General features: G+C 50.9%; 1 protein-coding gene across 4 annotated transcripts in view; it reads right to left on the bottom strand.

Annotated features, from left to right (window-relative positions):
- PDE2A (phosphodiesterase 2A) overlaps positions 1-23,663 on the bottom strand; it is an 806,220-nt gene that overhangs the window by 116,704 nt on the left and 665,853 nt on the right. For all 4 annotated transcript variants that reach the window (XR_012220656.1, XM_073548493.1, XM_073548490.1 and 1 more), the window contains 4 exons: positions 22,701-22,742; positions 22,463-22,531; positions 16,672-16,799; positions 6,607-6,718 (listed from right to left, as the gene is read on the bottom strand). Coding sequence is in view for 3 of the 4 variants with exons in the window: in XM_073548493.1 (XP_073404594.1) it covers positions 6,607-6,718; positions 16,672-16,799; positions 22,463-22,531; positions 22,701-22,742 (351 nt within the window). In the remaining variant the exon portion in view is untranslated. The remainder of the gene's footprint in view (positions 1-6,606; positions 6,719-16,671; positions 16,800-22,462; positions 22,532-22,700; positions 22,743-23,663) is intronic.

The raw sequence follows: 23,663 nt of genomic DNA, 5'->3' as shown, positions 1-23,663 counted from the left end.
CAAGTATACCAAAGGCACAGTCTACAGTTCTTCTGGCCCTGGTCAGCCTGCAATTAAAAATTCTTTTGGTGTGGTCCAGGTCCTGGCTGGAGTAGGGCTTGAGATCCGGAATGCCTCATCCCCAACCATTACAAAGGGCTGTGGTGGAGCTTCGGTGTTGGGGAAATTGAACTGGTTGCCATACAACCTCCGGCCCATGTCAGAGGTCTTAAAAGCCTGGGAGTCATTCCCACGGCCAAATGCCCCAATGTCCACTGCAATAAACATACAGTCTGCATCCGCAATGGCCATCAGTGCAGTAGAAAAGTACTTTTTGTAGTTATAGTACTCCGATCCAGTTCTTTTTGGTTTGATAATTCGGATGTGTTTCCCATCCACCCAAACAGTTGGGGAAATTGCAGACTGTCCAGAATTTTTCAGCTATTTCCATCCACTTTTCAGCGGTGGGCAGGGGCATAAATTCAGGACAGAGAACGTCCCACAAAGAAGCGTTGCGCAAAACGGCGCAAGTGTGAAACTAGACAGGCCCAAACTGACTAGACATGTCAGGAAAGGAAAGACACTGTCTGCAATCACGCAAAAACCCTGCAAAAAATGCCCAACACGTCTAATAGAAAAATACTGAAGTCACTCGACTTCGCCCACTATATCAGCACTCTGGTATATTCTGAAAGCAGAGCAAAGAGAGGCCAATCTAATAAGGGACAAACCAAACTGGCACAAGCAGTAACATATGGATGGAAATTCAGCACAGCCCCAGCCGGAGCTGGCTGATCCACACAAAACTGAAATAGACAAAACCAGATCAAATGTGAACAATAGCAAAAGAACACTTAGCTGAGCATGGAGGGACTGAGCTGGAAACTAAGGCTGGAGTCACACACAACGAATAAAAAATCGGTCCCATTTTAACGGTACGAAATCGCACAAAGAATTCTTGTCCAGGGATCCGTCTGTCATCCCATTTTCCGGCGATGAACCGATTTTATTCGCATCTAAGCATCAAATTGACATCTAATGCCTGATGCTCTTTCCGGTGACCAGGAGAAGTCTTGCGATTTAATTGCAAGTCACACTTGTGGTGCATTTTCAACGCGTTTTTTTAATCGCATCCATAGACTTGCATTGGCGAATCCGATCCGAAAATCGGTGACAATCGCAGAATGCTGCGATTGTCTCGGTCCAAGGAATGGATGCGATAAAAAAACGCATGATGGGAGCAGCCCCATAGAATAACATTGGCAGGAAAAAAATCACCAGCAGGGATAGAGGGAGTCTGGCACTGTATATGAGGGCTATGTGTCTGGCACTGTATATGAGGGCCATGTGTCTGGCACTGTATATGAGGGCCATGTGTCTGGCACTGTATATGAGGGCCGTGTGTCTGGCACTGCATATGAGGGCCATGTGTCTGGCACTGTATATGAGGGCCATGTGTCTGGCACTGTATATGAGGGCCGTGTGTCTGGCACTGTATATGAGGGCCGTGTGTCTGGCACTGTATATGAGGGCCGTGTGTCTGGCACTGTATATGAGGGCCGTGTGTCTGGCACTGTATATGAGGGCCGTGTGTCTGGCACTGTATATGAGGGTCATGTGTCTGGCACTGTATATGAGGGCCATGTGTCTGGCACTGTATATGAGGGTCATGTGTCTGGCACTGTATATGAGGGTCATGTGTCTGGCACTGTATATGAGGGCCATGTGTCTGGCACTGTATATGAGGGCTATGTGCCTGGCACTGTATATGAGGGCTGTGTGTCTGGCACTGTATATGAGGGTCATGTGTCTGGCACTGTATATGAGGGCTATGTGTCTGGCACTGTATATGAGGGCCATGTGTCTGGCACTGTATATGAGGGCTATGTGTCTGGCACTGTATATGAGGGCCATGTGTCTGGCACTGTATATGAGGGCTATGTGTCTGGCACTGTATATGAGGGCCATGTGTCTGGCACTGTATATGAGGGCCGTGTGTCTGGCACTGTATATGAGGGTCATGTGTCTGGCACTGTATATGAGGGCCATGTGTCTGGCACTGTATATGAGGGTCATGTGTCTGGCACTGTATATGAGGGTCATGTGTCTGGCACTGTATATGAGGGCCATGTGTCTGGCACTGTATATGAGGGCTATGTGCCTGGCACTGTATATGAGGGCTGTGTGTCTGGCACTGTATATGAGGGTCATGTGTCTGGCACTGTATATGAGGGCTATGTGTCTGGCACTGTATATGAGGGCCATGTGTCTGGCACTGTATATGAGGGCCATGTGTCTGGCACTGTATATGAGGGCCATGTGTCTGGCACTGTATATGAGGGCCATGTGTCTGGCACTGTATATGAGGGCCATGTGTCTGGCACTGTATATGAGGGCCGTGTGTCTGGCACTGTATATGAGGGCCGTGTGTCTGGCATTGTATATGAGGGCCGTGTGACTGGCACTGTATATGAGGGCCGTGTGTCTGGCACTGTATATGAGGGTCATGTGTCTGGCACTGTATATGAGGGCTATGTGTCTGGCACTGTATATGAGGGCTATGTGTCTGGCACTGTATATGAGGGTCATGTGGTGACAGTATTTGCGGTGCCGCACACTCGCTGTATGTTATTTCCTGCGGCTCTCCATCATTATCAGACGCTGCGGAGCATTTGCCGGTATAACGGGGGCACTTGTTAAGAAGATTTTCCCAGTTGTCCTCTTCCCAGCGTTCATTAGACACTTCACCTAATTATATTCCTTCACCTAATTTGCATTTATGTAAATGAAGGTATTAAAGGCACAGTAACCTGGTGGGAGTTCTACCTTCTAGACCATTAGGTAAGTTCCTGCTGATGCCTCACAGGTCTGCCGGCAGAATTGTGGAAATATCGAGCTCCCGTATCAATCCCACCACAGATGCTGCTCAAGATGGAGAGCTGCTTGTCAATGAAAGAAACCACGCAAAAGAGGTTCTGCAGCAGCTGCGGTCATTTTTGTGAGGAGCTCTTATGCTCCCTGAGATTGTGGTCTTACACCACTTCTCTCAATCTCTGCTGTTCTCAGAATATTCATTCCTATTCCCAGTGCCCCCATCAGTTCGCAATCAGCAGTGAGACCCCCGGGGTGTATGTGAGATGTGATCTAATTAATCCCTCTGCTGATCTGATCATTTCCAGCTGCTGTGGAGGCAGCGGGGCTGGGGGGTAGTTTGATGCCAGTGACGGTCTGTGATGTTCGGGTATCAGGGATCTGATCATCACCCATCAGTGTCTGGATGGTAGGTGGAGAGGAAGGGGTTAAACATGCCTGGGGGCTTCATGGACAGGTAAAATCAGAATTATCCACCTCCCTGCTGCAAATTCAGTTCAAGAGAGAATTTACACATTTCTGTTCTCTGCAATAAACCAATGAAACAATGTAAGTTACTGAACAAGACTAACATAACAAGCAGATTCTCCACATTCAGCACAAAATGCCACTGTCAGTGACTCCTGCAGTCTCAGGAGTACCACCCTTTCATGACCAGCATCTTTATATCTTGGTACAGCTCCTCTAACGGTTATAACCTGCTGCCCCTCTGGCTGTCATGACCTGCTGCCCCCCTGGCTGTCATGACCTGCTGCCCCTCTGGCTGTTATAAACTGCTGACCCTCTGGCTGTTATAACTTGCTGCCCCTCTGGCAGTTATAACCTGCTATCCCTCTGGCTGCTTTAACATGCTGTCCCATGGCTGTTATAACCTGCTGCTCCTCTGGCTACAGTGAAGCATAGTGGGAGCTCAGTGATGTTCTGCAGCTGCTTTGCTTCTACTGAAATTTCAAACCTGTGGAGGACAGGATGGATTTAATAAAGCATCAGGAAATCCTGGAAAACATCATGCCTTCTGTGATGAAGGTCCGGGCGTCTTTGGACTTTTCAAATGGATAATGATTCCAGCACCTCACAGTCCATAGGACCTAGTTTCAGAAGATGTTCTAGAAAATTCTGGAGCGGTCGTCACAATCACCTAACTTAACTCCAAAGAAAACCTTTGGTGGGATGTGAAGGAGGCGGCTGCAGCAAACCCAAGATTATGACCTGGAAGCCATTCCACATGAGGATTTGGCTAAGATTCCTCAAGAACACTGGAGAAGCTGCTGTCTGGCTATGCATCATATCTGCAGCTGGTCATAACAGCCAGAGGAGCAGCAGGTTATAACAGCCAGAGGGGCAGCAGGTTATAACAGCCAGAGGGGCAGCAGGTTATAGCAGCCAGAGGGGCTCTACTAAGTGCTAAAGATGATGGTCATGAAGGGGTGAATATTCCTGAGGCTGCAGAATTCGGAGCCACCACTTTCTCTAATTGTCATGTTCAGCGATTCCCATTGTTCTTGTTTCATTGTTTTTTGTTGTGAATGTTCCTAAAAAAGGAATGTACAACGGGGGAGGAGGATTTTATCGCAGATGTTTGAGATTTCCTCAGTAATAAGACGCCGTGGATCCATCGATGACACCAGGATGGCCTGACATGTTGATTGATACATTGTATCACCGCTGCCATATCGACCCAATGTTTACCACCGCGCTGCTGTGCCACGTTCCATCAGTGACGGGCGATCTGTCCAGACGGCGTCCGCTTCGCCCTTGGAAACGTTTATTAAGACTGATGGAGTTTTGCATATTAAGAAGTAGGTTAATGACATGAAAATGAGGAAAATCCATCAGAAGTGAGAGCGGCAGCTGGAAGCCAGTGCGGAGGATCTGCAGAGCATCGCTCCTGGCTGATACATAGTGATACATCCTGCAGACTATTACACAACTAACCTCTCCAGAGTCTGCAGAGCATCGCTCCTGGCTGAAACATAGTGATGCATCCTGCAGACTATTACACAACTGACCTCTCCAGAGTCTGCAGAGCATCGCTCCTGGCTGATACATAGTGATACATCCTGCAGACTATTACACAACTAACCTCTCCAGAGTCTGCAGAGCATCGCTCCTGGCTGATACATAGTGATACATCCTGCAGACTATTACACAACTAACCTCTCCGGAGTCTGCAGAGCATCGCTCCTGGCTGAAACATAGTGATGCATCCTGCAGACTATTACACAACTAACCTCTCCGGAGTCTGCAGAGCATCGCTCCTGGCTGATACATAGTGATACATCCTGCAGACTATTACACAACTAACCTCTCCAGAGTCTGCAGAGCATCGCTTCTGGCTGATACATAGTGATACATCCTGCAGACTATTACACAACTGACCTCTCCAGAGTCTGCAGAGCATCGCTCCTGGCTGATACATAGTGATACATCCTGCAGACTATTACACAACTAACCTCTCCAGAGTCTGCAGAGCATCGCTTCTGGCTGATACATAGTGATACATCCTGCAGACTATTACACAACTGACCTCTCCAGAGTCTGCAGAGCATCGCTCCTGGCTGATACATAGTGATACATCCTGCAGACTATTACACAACTAACCTCTCCAGAGTCTGCAGAGCATCGCTCCTGGCTGATACATAGTGATACATCCTGCAGACTATTACACAACTAACCTCTCCAGAGTCTGCAGAGCATCGCTCCTGGCTGATACATAGTGATACATCCTGCAGACTATTACACAACTAACCTCTCCAGAGTCTGCAGAGCATCGCTCCTGGCTGAAACATAGTGATGCATCCTGCAGACTATTACACAACTAACCTCTCCGGAGTCTGCAGAGCATCGCTCCTGGCTGATACATAGTGATACATCCTGCAGACTATTACACAACTAACCTCTCCAGAATCTGCAGAGCATCGCTTCTGGCTGATACATAGTGATACATCCTGCAGACTATTACACAACTGACCTCTCCAGAGTCTGCAGAGCATCGCTCCTGGCTGATACATAGTGATACATCCTGCAGACTATTACACAACTAACCTCTCCAGAGTCTGCAGAGCATCGCTCCTGGCTGATACATAGTGATACATCCTGCAGACTATTACATAACTAACCTCTCCAGAGTCTGCAGAGCATCGCTCCTGGCTGATACATAGTGATACATCCTGCAGACTATTACACAACTAACCTCTCCAGAGTCTGCAGAGCATTGCTCCTGGCTGATACATAGTGATACATCCTGCAGACTATTACATAACTAACCTCTCCAGAGTCTGCAGAGCATCGCTCCTGGCTGATACATAGTGATACATCCTGCAGACTATTACACAACTAACCTCTCCAGAGTCTGCAGAGCATCGCTCCTGGCTGATACATAGTGATACATCCTGCAGACTATTACATAACTAACCTCCCCAGAGTCTGCAGAGCATCGCTCCTGGCTGATACATAGTGATACATCCTGCAGACTATTACATAACTAACCTCTCCAGAGTCTGCAGAGCATCGCTCCTGGCTGATACATAGTGATACATCCTGCAGACTATTACACAACTAACCTCTCCGGAGTCTGCAGAGCATCGCTCCTGGCTGAAACATAGTGATGCATCCTGCAGACTATTACACAACTGACCTCTCCGGAGTCTGCAGAGCATCGCTCCTGGCTGATACATAGTGATGCATCCTGCAGACTATTACACAACTGACATATGCAGAGCATCGCAAAATGAGTGTAGTAGGATTAGGACTCACTTGACATTCGCACTTGAGCTTCTGCTCCTTCTGGAAGGCCAGCGTGCTGGTGAGGACCGTGGATGTGTAGCAGAAGCAGTGCTGGATCTTGTGCTCATCCACCTCTGTGTAGCTGGAAAGAGACGAGCGGTGGTCAGTGCAACCCAGGACAGGACATGATATATACACAAGTAACAGAAGGTAACAATGTTTAGAGCGCCACCCCCGTATACAGGTTGTGTCTGGTACTGCAGTTAAGTTCCATTAAACTGAATAGAGATTTTCTGCAATACCAGACACAACCTGTGGACTGGTGTGGCGCTGTTTTTGGAAGAAAGCAAGATAGCAATTATGTTTTTAAAATTCTGGACAACCCCTTTAAGAAATTAAAGCTCAGCTAAGAATAAGGCTCCAGGTGAAGAGTCCAAGAGTGAAGGTGAAAGTAAAAAGCTGGTGATGAGAGGGCGCAGGACCCCCATTGCTTAGGACTTCCCTAGGTGTAACATCTCCGGCACCAACAGGCCAGAAGCAGATAAACATCTGCAGCCTCTGCCACAGCCGGGCTGCACATCCGGAGGACCGGGCGACCTTCCGGAGCGCCCCGGCAGATGGAGAGGAGGCTCCGGCCACAGATACAGACAGAACATTTGTCCTACGGTGACGGCGTCTCCTCTGTGGAGATTCAATTATAAAAAAGGTTAATGCTGCAAAAATGTGCAGAAAGTCTGGAAAAAAACCGCAGCGCGCCGACCCTAGCAATGGCAGCCCAGTACTCCCTGGGATTAGGAAGAGCCACATCTGTCACATATTCACACGTGGCAAAATTACAAAAATGGTAGAAAAATCCCTGAAATAAGAAACAACATGGCGGTATTATTCCAGTGGTTATCATCATATGGCGGTACTGGATGAGTGCAGTGCACAGTAAGAGATTGCTGCGCAGTATAGACGCGTCACGGCACTATTATTGCACCACTGTCGGGGGACACTATGGGGGTGTTTGATCATTTCACGCTTTTATTGCTGCCATTGGAGCTGTTTTTTCAGAGCACTGAGTGGAGCCATTCGGCACTATGGGAGATATTATTTGTCCATTGCACAGATTTATTATCAGCACTTTGTGGCAGTAATTCACACTATGACATTTGGACACGATGCTGCTTTTATTTGATGCAATGTTGACGTCCCCTAAAATGAAGAAATTTACAGTAAATCCTCGATTCTCAGTTTTGCTGAAATTCTATCTGTCCATCCTGTCCATTGTGAAAGCTCCTTGTGATCCCGGGGTCTCGTCCGGGGGTCTCGGCCCGCTCCCATATTACTGTATAAGGCGCATTGCAGAAACTGTGGACAAAACGCATCGTCTGCTCACGATTGTACAAAATCGAGAAAAAAATGTTGCATTTTTACTGCTCTCATGGGAAGAAAGTGCAATTCCAAGTGTTAACAGTCTTGACTTGGAATGAGGGGTGACAAACCCTATGGCAGCGGGCCGCACTGGTTGTCACCCACCTGTCACCCAGATATATGTGGGGTGACAAGCCCTATGGCAGTGGGCCGCGCTGGTTGTCACCCACCTGTCACCCAGATATATGTGGGGTGACAAGCCCTATATCAGTGGGCCGCGCTGGTTGTCACCCACCTGTCACCCATATATATGTGGGGTGACAAGCCCTATGGCAGCGGGTCATGCTGGTTGTCACCCACCTGTCACCCAGATATATGTGGGGTGACAAGCCCTATGGCAGTGGGCCGCGCTGGTTGTCACCCGACTGTCACCCAGATATATGTGGGGTGACAAGCCCTATGGCAGCGGGCCACGCTGGTTGTCACCCACCTGTCACCCAGATATATGTGGGGTGACAAGCCCTATGGCAGCGGGTCGTGCTGGTTGTCACCCACCTGTCACCCAGATATATGTGGGGTGACAAGTCCTATGGCAGCGGGCCGCGCTGGTTGTCACCCACCTGTCACGCAGATATATGTGGGGTGACAAGCCCTATGGCAGCGGGCCGCGCTGGTTGTCACCCACCTGTCACCCAGATATATGTGGGGTGACAAGTCCTATAACAGCGGGCCATGCTGGTTGTCACCCACCTGTCACCCAGATATATGTGGGGTGACAAGTCCTATGGCAGCGGGCCGCGCTGGTTGTCACCCACCTGTCACGCAGATATATGTGGGGTGACAAGCCCTATGGCAGCGGGCCGCGCTGGTTGTCACCCACCTGTCACCCAGATATATGTGGGGTGACAAGTCCTATGACAGCGGGCCATGCTGGTTGTCACCCGACTGTCACCCAGATATATGTGGGGTGACAAGCCCTATGGCAGCGGGCCGTGCTGGTTGTCACCCACCTGTCACCCAGATATATGTGGGGTGACAAGTCCTATGGCAGCGGGCCGTGCTGGTTGTCACCCAGATATATGTGGGGGTGACAAGTCCTATGGCAGTGGGCCGCGCTGGTTGTCACCCACCTGTCACCCAGATATATGTGGGGTGACAAGCCCTATGGCAGCGGGCCGTGCTGGTTGTCACCCACCTGTCACCCAGATATATGTGGGGTGACACGTCCTATGGCAGCGGGCCGCGCTGGTTGTCACCCACCTGTCACCCAGATACATGTGGGGTGACAAGCCCTATGGCAGCGGGCCGTGCTGGTTGTCACCCACCTGTCACCCAGATATATGTGGGGTGACAAGTCCTATGGCAGCGGGCCGTGCTGGTTGTCACCCACCTGTCACCCAGATATATGTGGGGTAACACGTCCTATGGCAGCGGGCCATGCTGGTTGTCACCGGACTGTCATCCAGATATATGTGGGGTGACAAGCCCTATGGCAGCGGGCCACGCTGGTTGTCACCCGACTGTCACCCAGATATATGTGGGGTGACAAGCCCTATGGCAGCAGGCCGCGCTGGTTGTCACCCACCTGTCACCCAGATATATGTGGGGTGACAAGTCCTATGACAGCGGGCCATGCTGGTTGTCACCCACCTGTCACCCAGATATATGTGGGGTGACAAGTCCTATGGCAGCGGGCTGCGCTGGTTGTCACCCACCTGTCACGCAGATATATGTGGGGTGACAAGCCCTATGGCAGCGGGCCGTGCTGGTTGTCACCCACCTGTCACCCAGATATATGTGGGGTGACAAGTCCTATGACAGCGGGCCATGCTGGTTGTCACCCGACTGTCACCCAGATATATGTGGGGTGACAAGCCCTATGGCAGCGGGCCGTGCTGGTTGTCACCCACCTGTCACCCAGATATATGTGGGGTGACAAGTCCTATGGCAGCGGGCCGTGCTGGTTGTCACCCAGATATATGTGGGGGTGACAAGTCCTATGGCAGTGGGCCGCGCTGGTTGTCACCCACCTGTCACCCAGATATATGTGGGGTGACAAGCCCTATGGCAGCGGGCCGTGCTGGTTGTCACCCACCTGTCACCCAGATATATATGGGGTGACACGTCCTATGGCAGCGGGCCGCGCTGGTTGTCACCCACCTGTCACCCAGATATATGTGGGGTGACAAGTCCTATGGCAGCGGGCCGTGCTGGTTGTCACCCACCTGTCACCCAGATACATGTGGGGTGACAAGCCCTATGGCAGCGGGCCGTGCTGGTTGTCACCCACCTGTCACCCAGATATATGTGGGGTGACAAGTCCTATGGCAGCGGGCCGTGCTGGTTGTCACCCACCTGTCACCCAGATATATGTGGGGTGACACGTCCTATGGCAGCGGGCCATGCTGGTTGTCACCGGACTGTCATCCAGATATATGTGGGGTGACAAGCCCTATGGCAGCGGGCCACGCTGGTTGTCACCCGACTGTCACCCAGATATATGTGGGGTGACAAGCCCTATGGCAGCGGGTCGTGCTGGTTGTCACCCACCTGTCACCCAGATATATGTGGGGTGACAAGTCCTATGGCAGCGGGCCATGCTGGTTGTCACCCACCTGTCACCCAGATATATGTGGGGTGACAAGCCCTATGGCAGCGGGTCGTGCTGGTTGTCACCCGACTGTCACCCAGATATATGTGGGGTGACAAACCCTATGGCAGCGGGCCGTGCTGGTTGTCACCCACCTGTCACCCAGATATATGTGGGGTGACAAGTCCTATGGCAGCGGGCCGTGCTGGTTGTCACCCAGATATATGTGGGGTGACAAGTCCTATGGCAGTGGGCCGCGCTGGTTGTCACCCACCTGTCACCCAGATATATGTGGGGTGACAAGTCCTATGACAGCGGGCCGTGCTGGTTGTCACCCACCTGTCACCCAGATATATGTGGGGTGACAAGTCCTATGACAGCGGGCCATGCTGGTTGTCACCCGACTGTCACCCAGATATATGTGGGGTGACAAGCCCTATGGCAGCGGGCCGTGCTGGTTGTCACCCACCTGTCACCCAGATATATGTGGGGTGACAAGTCCTATGGCAGCGGGCCGTGCTGGTTGTCACCCAGATATATGTGGGGTGACAAGTCCTATGGCAGTGGGCCGCGCTGGTTGTCACCCACCTGTCACCCAGATATATGTGGGGTGACAAGCCCTATGGCAGCGGGCCGTGCTGGTTGTCACCCACCTGTCACCCAGATATATGTGGGGTGACACGTCCTATGGCAGCGGGCCGTGCTGGTTGTCACCCAGATATATGTGAGGTGACAAGTCCTATGGCAACGGGCCATGCTGGTTGTCACCCGACTGTCACCCAGATATATGTGGGGTGACAAACCCTATGGCAGCGGGCCGCGCTGGTTGTCACCCACCTGTCACCCAGATATATGTGGGGTGACAAGCCCTATGGCAGTGGGCCGCGCTGGTTGTCACCCACCTGTCACCCAGATATATGTGGGGTGACAAGCCCTATGGCAGTGGGCCGCGCTGGTTGTCACCCGACTGTCACCCAGATATATGTGGGGTGACAAGCCCTATGGCAGCGGGCCACGCTGGTTGTCACCCACCTGTCACCCAGATATATGTGGGGTGACAAGCCCTATGGCAGCGGGTCGTGCTGGTTGTCACCCACCTGTCACCCAGATATATGTGGGGTGACAAGTCCTATGGCAGCGGGCCGCGCTGGTTGTCACCCACCTGTCACGCAGATATATGTGGTGTGACAAGCCCTATGGCAGCGGGCCGCGCTGGTTGTCACCCACCTGTCACCCAGATATATGTGGGGTGACAAGTCCTATGACAGCGGGCCATGCTGGTTGTCACCCACCTGTCACCCAGATATATGTGGGGTGACAAGTCCTATGGCAGCGGGCCGCGCTGGTTGTCACCCACCTGTCACGCAGATATATGTGGGGTGACAAGCCCTATGGCAGCGGGCCGCGCTGGTTGTCACCCACCTGTCACCCAGATATATGTGGGGTGACAAGTCCTATGACAGCGGGCCATGCTGGTTGTCACCCGACTGTCACCCAGATATATGTGGGGTGACAAGCCCTATGGCAGCGGGCCGTGCTGGTTGTCACCCACCTGTCACCCAGATATATGTGGGGTGACAAGTCCTATGGCAGCGGGCCGTGCTGGTTGTCACCCAGATATATGTGGGGGTGACAAGTCCAATGGCAGTGGGCCGCGCTGGTTGTCACCCACCTGTCACCCAGATATATGTGGGGTGACAAGCCCTATGGCAGCGGGCCGTGCTGGTTGTCACCCACCTGTCACCCAGATATATGTGGGGTGACACGTCCTATGGCAGCGGGCCGCGCTGGTTGTCACCCACCTGTCACCCAGATATATGTGGGGTGACAAGTCCTATGGCAGCGGGCCGTGCTGGTTGTCACCCACCTGTCACCCAGATACATGTGGGGTGACAAGCCCTATGGCAGCGGGCCGTGCTGGTTGTCACCCACCTGTCACCCAGATATATGTGGGGTGACAAGTCCTATGGCAGCGGGTCGTGCTGGTTGTCACCCACTTGTCACCCAGATATATGTGGGGTGACACGTCCTATGGCAGCGGGCCATGCTGGTTGTCACTGGACTGTCATCCAGATATATGTGGGGTGACAAGCCCTATGGCAGCGGGCCACGCTGGTTGTCACCCGACTGTCACCCAGATATATGTGGGGTGACAAGCCCTATGGCAGCGGGTCGTGCTGGTTGTCACCCACCTGTCACCCAGATATATGTGGGGTGACAAGTCCTATGGCAGCAGGCCATGCTGGTTGTCACCCACCTGTCACCCAGATATATGTGGGGTGACAAGCCCTATGGCAGCTGGTCGTGCTGGTTGTCACCCGACTGTCACCCAGATATATGTGGGGTGACAAACCCTATGGCAGCGGGCCGCGCTGGTTGTCACCGGACTGTCACCCAGATACATGTGGGGTGACAAGACCTATGACAGCGGGCCATGCTGGTTGTCACCCGACTGTCACCCAGATATATGTGGGGTGACAAGCCCTATGGCAGCGGGCCGTGCTGGTTGTCACCCACCTGTCACCCAGATATATGTGGGGTGACAAGTCCTATGGCAGCGGGCCGTGCTGGTTGTCACCCAGATATATGTGGGGTGACAAGTCCTATGGCAGTGGGCCGCGCTGGTTGTCACCCACCTGTCACCCAGATATATGTGGGGTGACAAGTCCTATGACAGCGGGCCGTGCTGGTTGTCACCCACCTGTCACCCAGATATATGTGGGGTGACAAGTCCTATGACAGCGGGCCATGCTGGTTGTCACCCGACTGTCACCCAGATATATGTGGGGTGACAAGCCCTATGGCAGCGGGCCATGCTGGTTGTCACCCACCTGTCACCCAGATATATGTGGGGTGACAAGTCCTATGGCAGCGGGCCGTGCTGGTTGTCACCCAGATATATGTGGGGTGACAAGTCCTATGGCAGTGGGCCGCGCTGGTTGTCACCCACCTGTCACCCAGATATATGTGGGGTGACAAGCCCTATGGCAGCGGGCCGTGCTGGTTGTCACCCACCTGTCACCCAGATATATGTGGGGTGACACGTCCTATGGCAGCGGGCCGCGCTGGTTGTCACCCAGATATATGTGGGGTGACAAGTCCTATGGCAGCGGGCCGTGCTGGTTGTCACCCAGATATATGTGGGGTGACAAGTCCTATGGCAGTGGGCCGCGCTGGTTGTCACCCACCTGTCACCCAGATATCTGTGGGGTGACAAGCCCTATGGCAGCGGGCCGTGCTGGTTGTCACCCACCTGTCACCCAGATATCTGTGGGGTGACAAGTCCTATGACAGCGGGCCGTGCTGGTTGTCACCCACCTGTCACCCAGATATATGTGGGGTGACAAGTCCTATGGCAGTGGGCCGTGCTGGTTGTCACCCACCTGTCACCCAGATATATGTGGGGTGACAAGTCCTATGACAGCGGGCCGTGGTGGTTGTCACCCGTCACCCAGATATATGTGGGGTGACAAGACCTATGACAGCGGGCCGTGCTGGTTGTCACCCACCTGTCACCCAGATATATGTGGGGTGACAAGCCCTATGGCAGTGGGCCGCGCTGGTTGTCACCCGACTGTCACCCAGATATATGTGGGGTGACAAGCCCTATGGCAGCGGGCCGTGCTGGTTGTCACCCACCTGTCACCCAGATATATGTGGGGTGACAAGCCCTATGGCAGCGGGCCGTGCAGGTTGTCACCCGACTGTCACCCAGATATATGTGGGGTGACAAGCTCTATGGCAGCGGGCCGCGCTGGTTGTCACCGAGATATATGTGGGGTGACAAGTCCTATGGCAGCGGGCCGTGCTGGTTGTCACCCGACTGTCACCCAGATATATGTGGGGTGACAAGCTCTATGGCAGCGGGCCGCGCTGGTTGTCACCCAGATATATGTGGGGTGACAAGCCCTATGGCAGCAGGCCGTGCTGGTTGTCACCCACCTGTCACCCAGATATATGTGGGGTGACAAAACCTATGACAGCGGGCCGTGCTGGTTGTCACCCACCTGTCATCCAGATATATGTGGGGTGACAAGTCCTATGGCAGCGGGCCGTGCTGGTTGTCACCCACCTGTCACCCAGATATATGTGGGGTGACAAGCCCTATGGCAGCGGGCCGTGCTGGTTGTCACCCGACTGTCACCCAGATATATGTGGGGTGACAAGCTCTATGGCAGCGGGCCGCGCTGGTTGTCACCCAGATATATGTGGGGTGACAAGACCTATGACAGCGGGCCGTGCTGGTTGTCACCCGACTGTCACCCAGATATATGTGGGGTGACACGTCCTATGGCAGCGGGCCGCGCTGGTTGTCACCCACCTGTCACCCAGATATATGTGGGGTGACAAAACCTATGACAGCGGGCCGCGCTGGTTGTCACCCACCTGTCACCCAGATATATGTGGGGTGACAAAACCTATGACAGCGGGCCGCGCTGGTTGTCACCCAGATATATGTGGGGTGACAAGACCTATGACAGCGGGCCGTGCTGGTTGTCACCCGACTGTCACCCATATATATAGGAGGAATCAGTGAGGCTGTAAATTACAGAAGACAGCGGCTGTCGGGAAAAGTGTGGATTTTGCTCTTTAAGAATGAGCGAAGCGTCACCTCCGTGACACCTCGGATCCATCACGAGTGAGGAGCTGAGGTTGGAGCATAATCCAGTGTAAATCCACCCACCGCCATAAACCAGATCCGTGTGTGCGGAAAATCAGCCCGAGACGCCAGGTCTGAGTCTCCACTCTTCCCCTAATTATATCAGTCAGCGACTAGACGTCTGCGTTTGATGGAGACTCGAGACCTCTCCGCAGCCAGGAGCAGAGCTCGCCCCCCAAACCCTAGAATCACTCCTCACAACTTCGGCGATCCTCCGGGATTAGACACATGCAAATTCCCAATCAGCGCCGGTGACAGAGCGGAGTCATGATCTCATCTACTGAGACTCAGGAGGACACCACAAGTCACAGACCAAGGAGATGATCTAGGTCTACGCAGGAGACTTATCCCAATATACCACCCCCCAGCACGTTTTAGGTAACTTTCCCAAATAGGCTGTCCTGTGTGTACATGAGGAATAACACTATTTCTGGCTGCCATGTGACCTCTATCTTACTTTATTCAGCAGTTTTCTGCAGATGTGATCTCTGATTTCCAGTTGCCTCTGAGCTAGTGGGTGGAAACTAGCTGCTATGATATCTCCCATACACAGTGCAAGCAGAGAGGGATTCCTGCTTTCCTGTATATAGCCAGCTGTTCAGCTGCAGCATGGAGGGTGTAATACAGAAGTACTGAACAGTATAACTGTGAATCCAGCACTAGAGTGAGATAAGACACTTATAGGAAAGCTGCATAAGCATGGAGGATATTATATAGCATTATCGAACAGTGCAGCTGTGAATCCAGAACTAGTATGCTATAAGACAGATATAGGAAAGCTGCATGAGCATGATGCATGTTATGCAGCAATATCAAACAGTGTAGCTGTGAATCCAGCACTAGCATTAAATAAGACTATTATAGGAAGGCGGCATGAGCATGGAGGATGTTATACAGCAGTATTGAACAGTGTAGATGTGACCTCATCACTAGGGTGAGATAAATAGGAAAGCTGCATAAGAATGGAGGATATTATATAGCAGTAAAGAGCAGTGTAGCTGTGAATCCAGCCCTTTGGCTTGATAAAACGCTTATTAGAAAGTAGCAGCAAGGTTAAATTTATACAGCTCTGTTCAACAGCATAGCTGTAAATCCAACACTGGGATGAGATAAAACACTTACTAGAAAGCAGAAGCATGGAGGGAAAAAATACAGTGTAACTGTGAACTAATCACTTAGGTGAGATAAATACTCAGGAGAAAGCATCTGCAGCATGGGGACATTATATAGCAGTACTGTGCAGTGTAGCTGTGAATCCAGCACTGGTGAGAGAAACACCCCCTAAAAAGCAGCAGCATAAGAAAAATTAAATAGCACTGAGCAGTGTGGCTGAGATAAACACTTACTGGTAAACAGAAGTATGGGAGAGCATATATAAGTGGTAGGCTTTAAGTCGGCCCCATTAGTGGAAGGCTTTAAGTCTGACATGCAGCATTGAGACGATCATGGCGATGCACAGGACACACAGGACGGGGGGCTCCTTACTTACTTTCCCCCCTGTTTGTTGAATGCACAGGCGAGGGCGACCACCTGTGACATTGCCCGACTAATCACTGGGACACAAAGCATCGAACGAACCTCGAAGCCCAACATGTTATTCAGCTGCTTGTGCTCCTCCTGGAAGAGAAGTGACAACAATCATAGAAATGTATGCAGTCAGTCACAAAAAAGAGGCTCAACACTGGCACACAGGACTGCAAGAACCTGCACGGAATGGCACTGACACTGGGGGTACAGGATAATGGCGCTGACACTCGGGGTACAGGATAATGACCCTGACACTCGGGGTACAGGATAATGACCCTGACACTCAGGGTGCAGGATATTGACCCTGACACTCGGCGTACAGGATAATGACCCTGACACTCGGGGTGCAGGATAATGACCCTGACACTCGGGGTGCAGGATAATGACCCTGACACTCGGGATGCAGGATAATGACACTGACACTCGGGGTGCAGGATAATGACACTGACACTCGCGGTACAGGATAATGACACTGACACTCGGGGTGCAGGATAATGACCCTGACACTCGGGGTGCAGGATAATGACCCTGACACTGGGGGTACAGGATAATGACACTGACACTGGGGGTACAGGATAATGACACTGACACTCGGGGTACAGGATAATGACACTGACACTCGGGGTACAGGATAATGACACTGACACTGGGGGTACAGGATAATGACACTGACACTCGGGGTACAGGATAATGACACTGACACTCGGGGTACGGGATAATGACACTGACACTCAGGATGCAGGATAATGACACTGACACTCGGGGTGCAGGATAATGACCCTGACACTCGGGGTGCAGGATAATGACCCTGACACTCGGGGTACAGGATAATGACCCTGACACTCGGGGTACAGGAAAATGACCCTGACACTCGGGATGCAGGATAATGACCCTGACACTCGGGGTACAGGATAATGACCCTGACACTCGGGGTGCAGGATAATGACCCTGACACTCGGGGTACAGGATAATGACCCTGACACTCGGGGTGCAGGATATTGACCCTGACACTCGGGGTACAGGATAATGACCCTGACACTCGGGGTACAGGATAATGACCCTGACACTCGGGGTGCAGGATATTGACCCTGACACTCGGCGTACAGGATAATGACCCTGACACTCGGGGTGCAGGATAATGACCCTGACACTCGGGATGCAGGATAATGACACTGACACTCGGGGTGCAGGATAATGACCCTGACACTCGGGATGCAGGATAATGACACTGACACTCGGGGTGCAGGATAATGACCCTGACACTCGGGGTGCAGGATAATGACCCTGACATTCGGGGTGCAGGATAATGACCCTGACACTCGGGGTACAGGATAATGACCCTGACACTCGGGGTACAGGATAATGACCCTGACACTCGGGGTGCAGGATAATGACCCTGACACTCGGGGTGCAGGATAATGACCCTGACACTGGGGGTACAGGATAATGACACTGACACTGGGGGTACAGGATAATGGCACTGACACTGGGGGTACAGGATAATGACACTGACACTCGGGGTACAGGATAATGACACTGACACTCGGGGTACAGGATAATGACACTGACACTGGGGGTACATGATAATGACACTGACACTGGGGGTACAGGATAATGGCACTGACACTCAGGGTGCAGGAGAATGGCACTGACACTGGGGGTACAGGATACTGGCACTGACACTGGGGTACAGGATAATGACACTGACACTCAGGGTACAGGATAACGACGCTGACACTGGGGGTACAGGATAATGACGCTGACACTCGGGGTACAGGATAATGACGCTGACACTCGGGGTACAGGATATTGGCACTGACACTGGGGTACAGGATAATGACACTGACACTCGGGGTACAGGATAATGACACTGACACTCGGGGTACAGGATAATGACACTGACACTGGGGGTACAGGATAATGACACTGACACTGGGGGTACAGGATAATGGCACTGACACTGGGGGTACAGGATAATGACACTGACACTCGGGGTACAGGATAATGACACTGACACTCGGGGTACAGGATAATGACACTGACACTGGGGGTACAGGATAATGGCACTGACACTGGGGGTACAGGATAATGGCACTGACACTGGGGGTACAGGATAATGGCACTGACACTTGGGGTACAGGTTAATGACACTGACACTCGTGGTACAGGATAACGACGCTGACACTGGGGGTACAGGATAATGACACTGACACTCGGGGTACTGGATAATGACACTGACACTCGGGGTACAGGATATTGGCACTGACACTGGGGTACAGGATAATGACACTGACACTCGGGGTACAGGATAATGACACTGACACTCGGGGTACAGGATAATGACACTGACACTGGGGGTACAGGATAATGACACTGACACTGGGGGTACAGGATAATGACACTGACACTGGGGGTACAGGATAATGGCACTGACACTGGGGGTACAGGATAATGACTCTGACACTCGGGGTACAGGATAATGACACTGACACTCGGGGTACAGGATAATGACACTGACACTGGGGGTACAGGATAATGACACTGACACTAGGGGTACAGGATAATGGCACTGACACTCAGGGTGCAGGAGAATGGCACTGACACTGGGGGTACAGGATAATGACACTGACACTGGGGGTACAGGATAATGACACTGACACTCGGGGTACAGGATATTGGCACTGACACTGGGGTACAGGATAATGACACTGACACTCGGGGTACAGGATAATGACACTGACACTCAGGGTACAGGATAATGACACTGACACTGGGGGTACAGGATAATGACACTGACACTGGGGGTACAGGATAATGACACTGACACTGGGGGTACAGGATAATGGCACTGACACTGGGGGTACAGGATAATGACACTGACACTCGGGGTACAGGATAATGACACTGACACTCTGGGTACAGGATAATGACACTGACACTGGGGGTACAGGATAATGACACTGACACTAGGGGTACAGGATAATGACACTGACACTCAGGGTGCAGGAGAATGGCACTGACACTGGGGGTACAGGATAATGACACTGACACTGGGGGTACAGGATAATGGCACTGACACTCAGGGTGCAGGAGAATGGCACTGACACTGGGGGTACAGGATAATGGCACTGACACTGGGGGTACAGGATAATGACACTGACACTCGGGGTACAGGATAATGACGCTGACACTCGGGGTACAGGATAATGACACTGACACTGGGGGTACAGGATAATGACACTGACACTCAGGGTGCAGGAGAATGGCACTGACACTGGGGGTACAGGATAATGACACTGACACTGGGGGTACAGGATAATGACACTGACACTCAGGGTGCAGGAGAATGGCACTGACACTGGGGGTACAGGATAATGACACTGACACTGGGGGTACAGGATAATGGCACTGACACTCAGGGTGCAGGAGAATGGCACTGACACTGGGGGTACAGGATAATGGCACTGACACTGGGGGTACAGGATAATGACACTGACACTCGGGGTACAGGATAATGACGCTGACACTCGGGGTACAGGATAATGATACTGAAATGAACAGCATGGACGTAGCGATAATTGAAGCTTCCGTGGTGACAGTTCTATAAAAATCTTGACAATACAAAATCGTCAGCTAATTAGCGCGTCCTGAACGTCTCACAGCCGGGAGCGATTCCTGCACCATCCTCATAATTAACGAGGTAATTTGTAAATCAGTCTAAAGAGGCCAAAACCGCCTCACCTAATGGAAAGTCTCCGACTGTGAAACACAGGACAGGACATAGTGAAACATTGCTGGGGGCAGAACGCTGCAGAAAAACAGATCATAGCGGTGATATTATTGTGCACAGGGGGCATCTGACCACAGCCCCTTCCTCCACATGATCGCTGTGTCCCCTATATGGCTTTTTGAAAACTGCAAATGGGACTTTTTTAGGGCTTACAAAAATGCCTTTCTTCTTGCCCCTCTCCCACAAAGGGCAGATTCTCTCACCTATACTGTGGATCTCTGCAGCTCCTCCAGTGACCATGGGCCTCTCGGCTTCTCTAATTAGTGCTCTCCTTGCTTGGGATGTCAGGTGTTAGACGGCCATGTCTTGGTAGTTTACAACTGTGTCATACTCCTTCCATTTATTGATGATGGATTGCACAGTGCTCTGTGACATATTCACAGCTTGTGCTATTTTTTATGACCTAACCCTGCTTTACTCTTCTTCACAACTTTATCCCTGACATGTCTGGTGGGCTCCTTGGATTTCATGATGCAGTTTGATCCCTAAATTTCTCGCACAAACCTCTGAGGCCTTCACAGAGCAGCTGCAGTTATACTGAGAATAAATCACACCCAGGAGGACGCAATATGAGAATTTTGTGGCTTCTGGAGGTGTTTGGTCATGTGGACATTTTTTTTTTTAGCGGCATCAGATTACAGGGGGCTGAATACAAATGCACAGAACAATTCTCAGATTTGTATTTTTAAATAATTATAAAATCCTTATCATTTCATTTACACGTCACTAATACTTGCTACATTGTGTTGGTGTCACAAAAAAAATCACAATAAAATACATTGAAGATTTGTTGGTGTAACGTGAAAAATTGTGGAACAATTTCACAGGATATGAAGACTTTTACTAGACACTGTATATTGCTGTCTAAGCTGTAGGGCGCAGTGATATGGCAGCATCAGCAGGTATACTCACCTTGTCTCCATCCATAGCTCAGTTATAGTAAGTCGTGATCATAAGACTTGAGAATTCCGGTAACTTTCTTCTTATTTTCCGTCTTTGCGCTTCTTCTCCTTTATTGGGGGATGCACTGAGTCTTCTCTCTTTTCATCAGATAAGTGCAGGTGTTATTGGGATGGAGCAGATGATAACTGCTTATTATATTCCCTTATTGATATCTTCTTTATATACAGAATCTTCTTTCTGTTCCTTTTGGCTCCGGCTCGGTGCAGCCCCCCCCCCCTCCCTGTTCCTTATCTCCCTGCTCGCAGATTTGCCGGGGGTCACTTCATTCATGGTCGGAGCTATTAAAGCTTCGGTATCTGCGATTTCTCCAACTTCGTTCATTCCAAAGCCTCAATTTACTGATATTTTTATCAGAAACATTCACATACGGCACAGGAGACGTTCTAGAAGCTGGAGGTCGGGGGGGTGGGAATACGCGAGCGGTGCGGATTCAGTCTGATTAAAAAGCACCATTTTTCTTCTACAGCCTTTTTGTCTCCTTACACATTTAAGATTGAGGTGATCTGTGGTCATAAATCAGCTGAGAGGAGGTCAGAAAAATAAAATAAGAGTTGCAAATTTTCCCCTTACGTGTCAGAATGAGCTCACTGATGGAGCCTTAGTTAACTACTTCTGCATCCAGCAACGCACAGGCTATAGAAGGCAGACAGAGTTAAACTTATAACTGCAAAAATGATTTTTAAGTAAGAAAAAAGAACCAAAATGATCCCAAATTCTTGATGAATGTGTCTCAGTTTTCAGCTGCCTGTGCGCCCAGAAATGAACTGGGGTCATGGACTGTTGTACATTTCTACCATAATTTATTATTAGGCCACGCCCCTTCATGTAAGCTCCACCCACATTGCAAAAAAATTGGCGTCAAATAGGACAAATTTGGAAAAAAATGTTTGAATAATTCCGCATTAGGATTTTTTTTTAACATCATTTTACTGGAGGAAAATTGTAATTGTGCAAGAATTAGACTATTAATGCAAATGTCCGTTCTAAAGTGTCCACCTACCGAACTGATGTCCTGGAGCGTGATGGATTTCTTTTTATCCACAACCTGTCCCAAATGTCCGAAGGTCAACTGCAAAGAATCCAAGAATGTATGAGTAATTATCATTATTAGTGCTATTAATGTGGATGTAGCAGAGCCCAGCTTATCACGCGGCTTCTGTTCTGCCTCTAGGACACCACTCCAGATATCAAACAGACTCGGCTCTGCTACATCCGTAATGTAATCACTTATCTCTTACCGGAAAACTGATCTCCTCTTCTAAAACTTTGTCTCCAACAACCTGAAAAGATGAAAAGATGAATGATCCACCCGGCCAGAGGGAAGAAATAAGTCTCTGGATAAAGTGATTTGTCTCTTCACAGCCATTTCTGTTCTCAAACAGTAACTTTGTCTAAATATCGGGATAATGAGAAGTTTTGCAACTTTTTAATGCGTCTTGTGTTTCTGCTGCCTCTCCTGGGCCTTTCCCCTCATTTGATTGTTTCTTTCTGGATTTTTCCTCCTGCCTGTGACATGCTGCTGCACTGTGCACAGTCTGCTGCCTCTCCTGGGCCTTTCCCCTCATTTGATGGCTTCTTTCTGGATTTACCTCCTGCCTGTGACATGCCGCTGCACTGTGCACAGTGTGTTGCCTCTCCTGGGCCTTTCCCCTCATTTGATTGCTTTTTTCTGGATTTACCTCCTGCCTGTGACATGCTGCTGCACTGAGCACAGTCTGCTGCCTCTCCTGGGCCTTTCCCCTCATTTGATTGCTTCTTTCTGGATTTACCTCCTGCCTGTGACATGCTGCTGCACTGTGCACAGTCTGCTGCCTCTCCTGGGCCTTTCCCCTCATTTGATTGCTTTTTTCTGGATTTTACCTCCTGCTTGTGACATGCCGCTGCACTGAGCACAGTCTGCTGCCTCTCCTGGGCCTTTCCCCTCATTTGATTGCTTCTTTCTGGATTTACCTCCTGCCTGTGACATGCCGCTGCACTGTGCACAGTGTGTTGCCTCTCCTGGGCCTTTCCCCTCATTTGATTGCTTTTTTCTGGATTTACCTCCTGCCTGTGACATGCTGCTGCACTGAGCACAGTCTGCTGCCTCTCCTGGGCCTTTCCCCTCATTTGATTGCTTCTTTCTGGATTTACCTCCTGCCTGTGACATGCTGCTGCACTGTGCACAGTCTGCTGCCTCTCCTGGGCCTTTCCCCTCATTTGAT

Source organism: Dendrobates tinctorius, unplaced genomic scaffold (genome assembly GCF_039654945.1).
Source record: "Dendrobates tinctorius isolate UK_male_01 unplaced genomic scaffold, ASM3965494v1 ptg000157l, whole genome shotgun sequence".
Lineage (NCBI taxonomy): Eukaryota > Metazoa > Chordata > Amphibia > Anura > Dendrobatidae > Dendrobates > Dendrobates tinctorius.
Note: the sequence above shows the minus strand (reverse complement) of the source record. Positions and strands in the feature narration are given on the sequence as shown.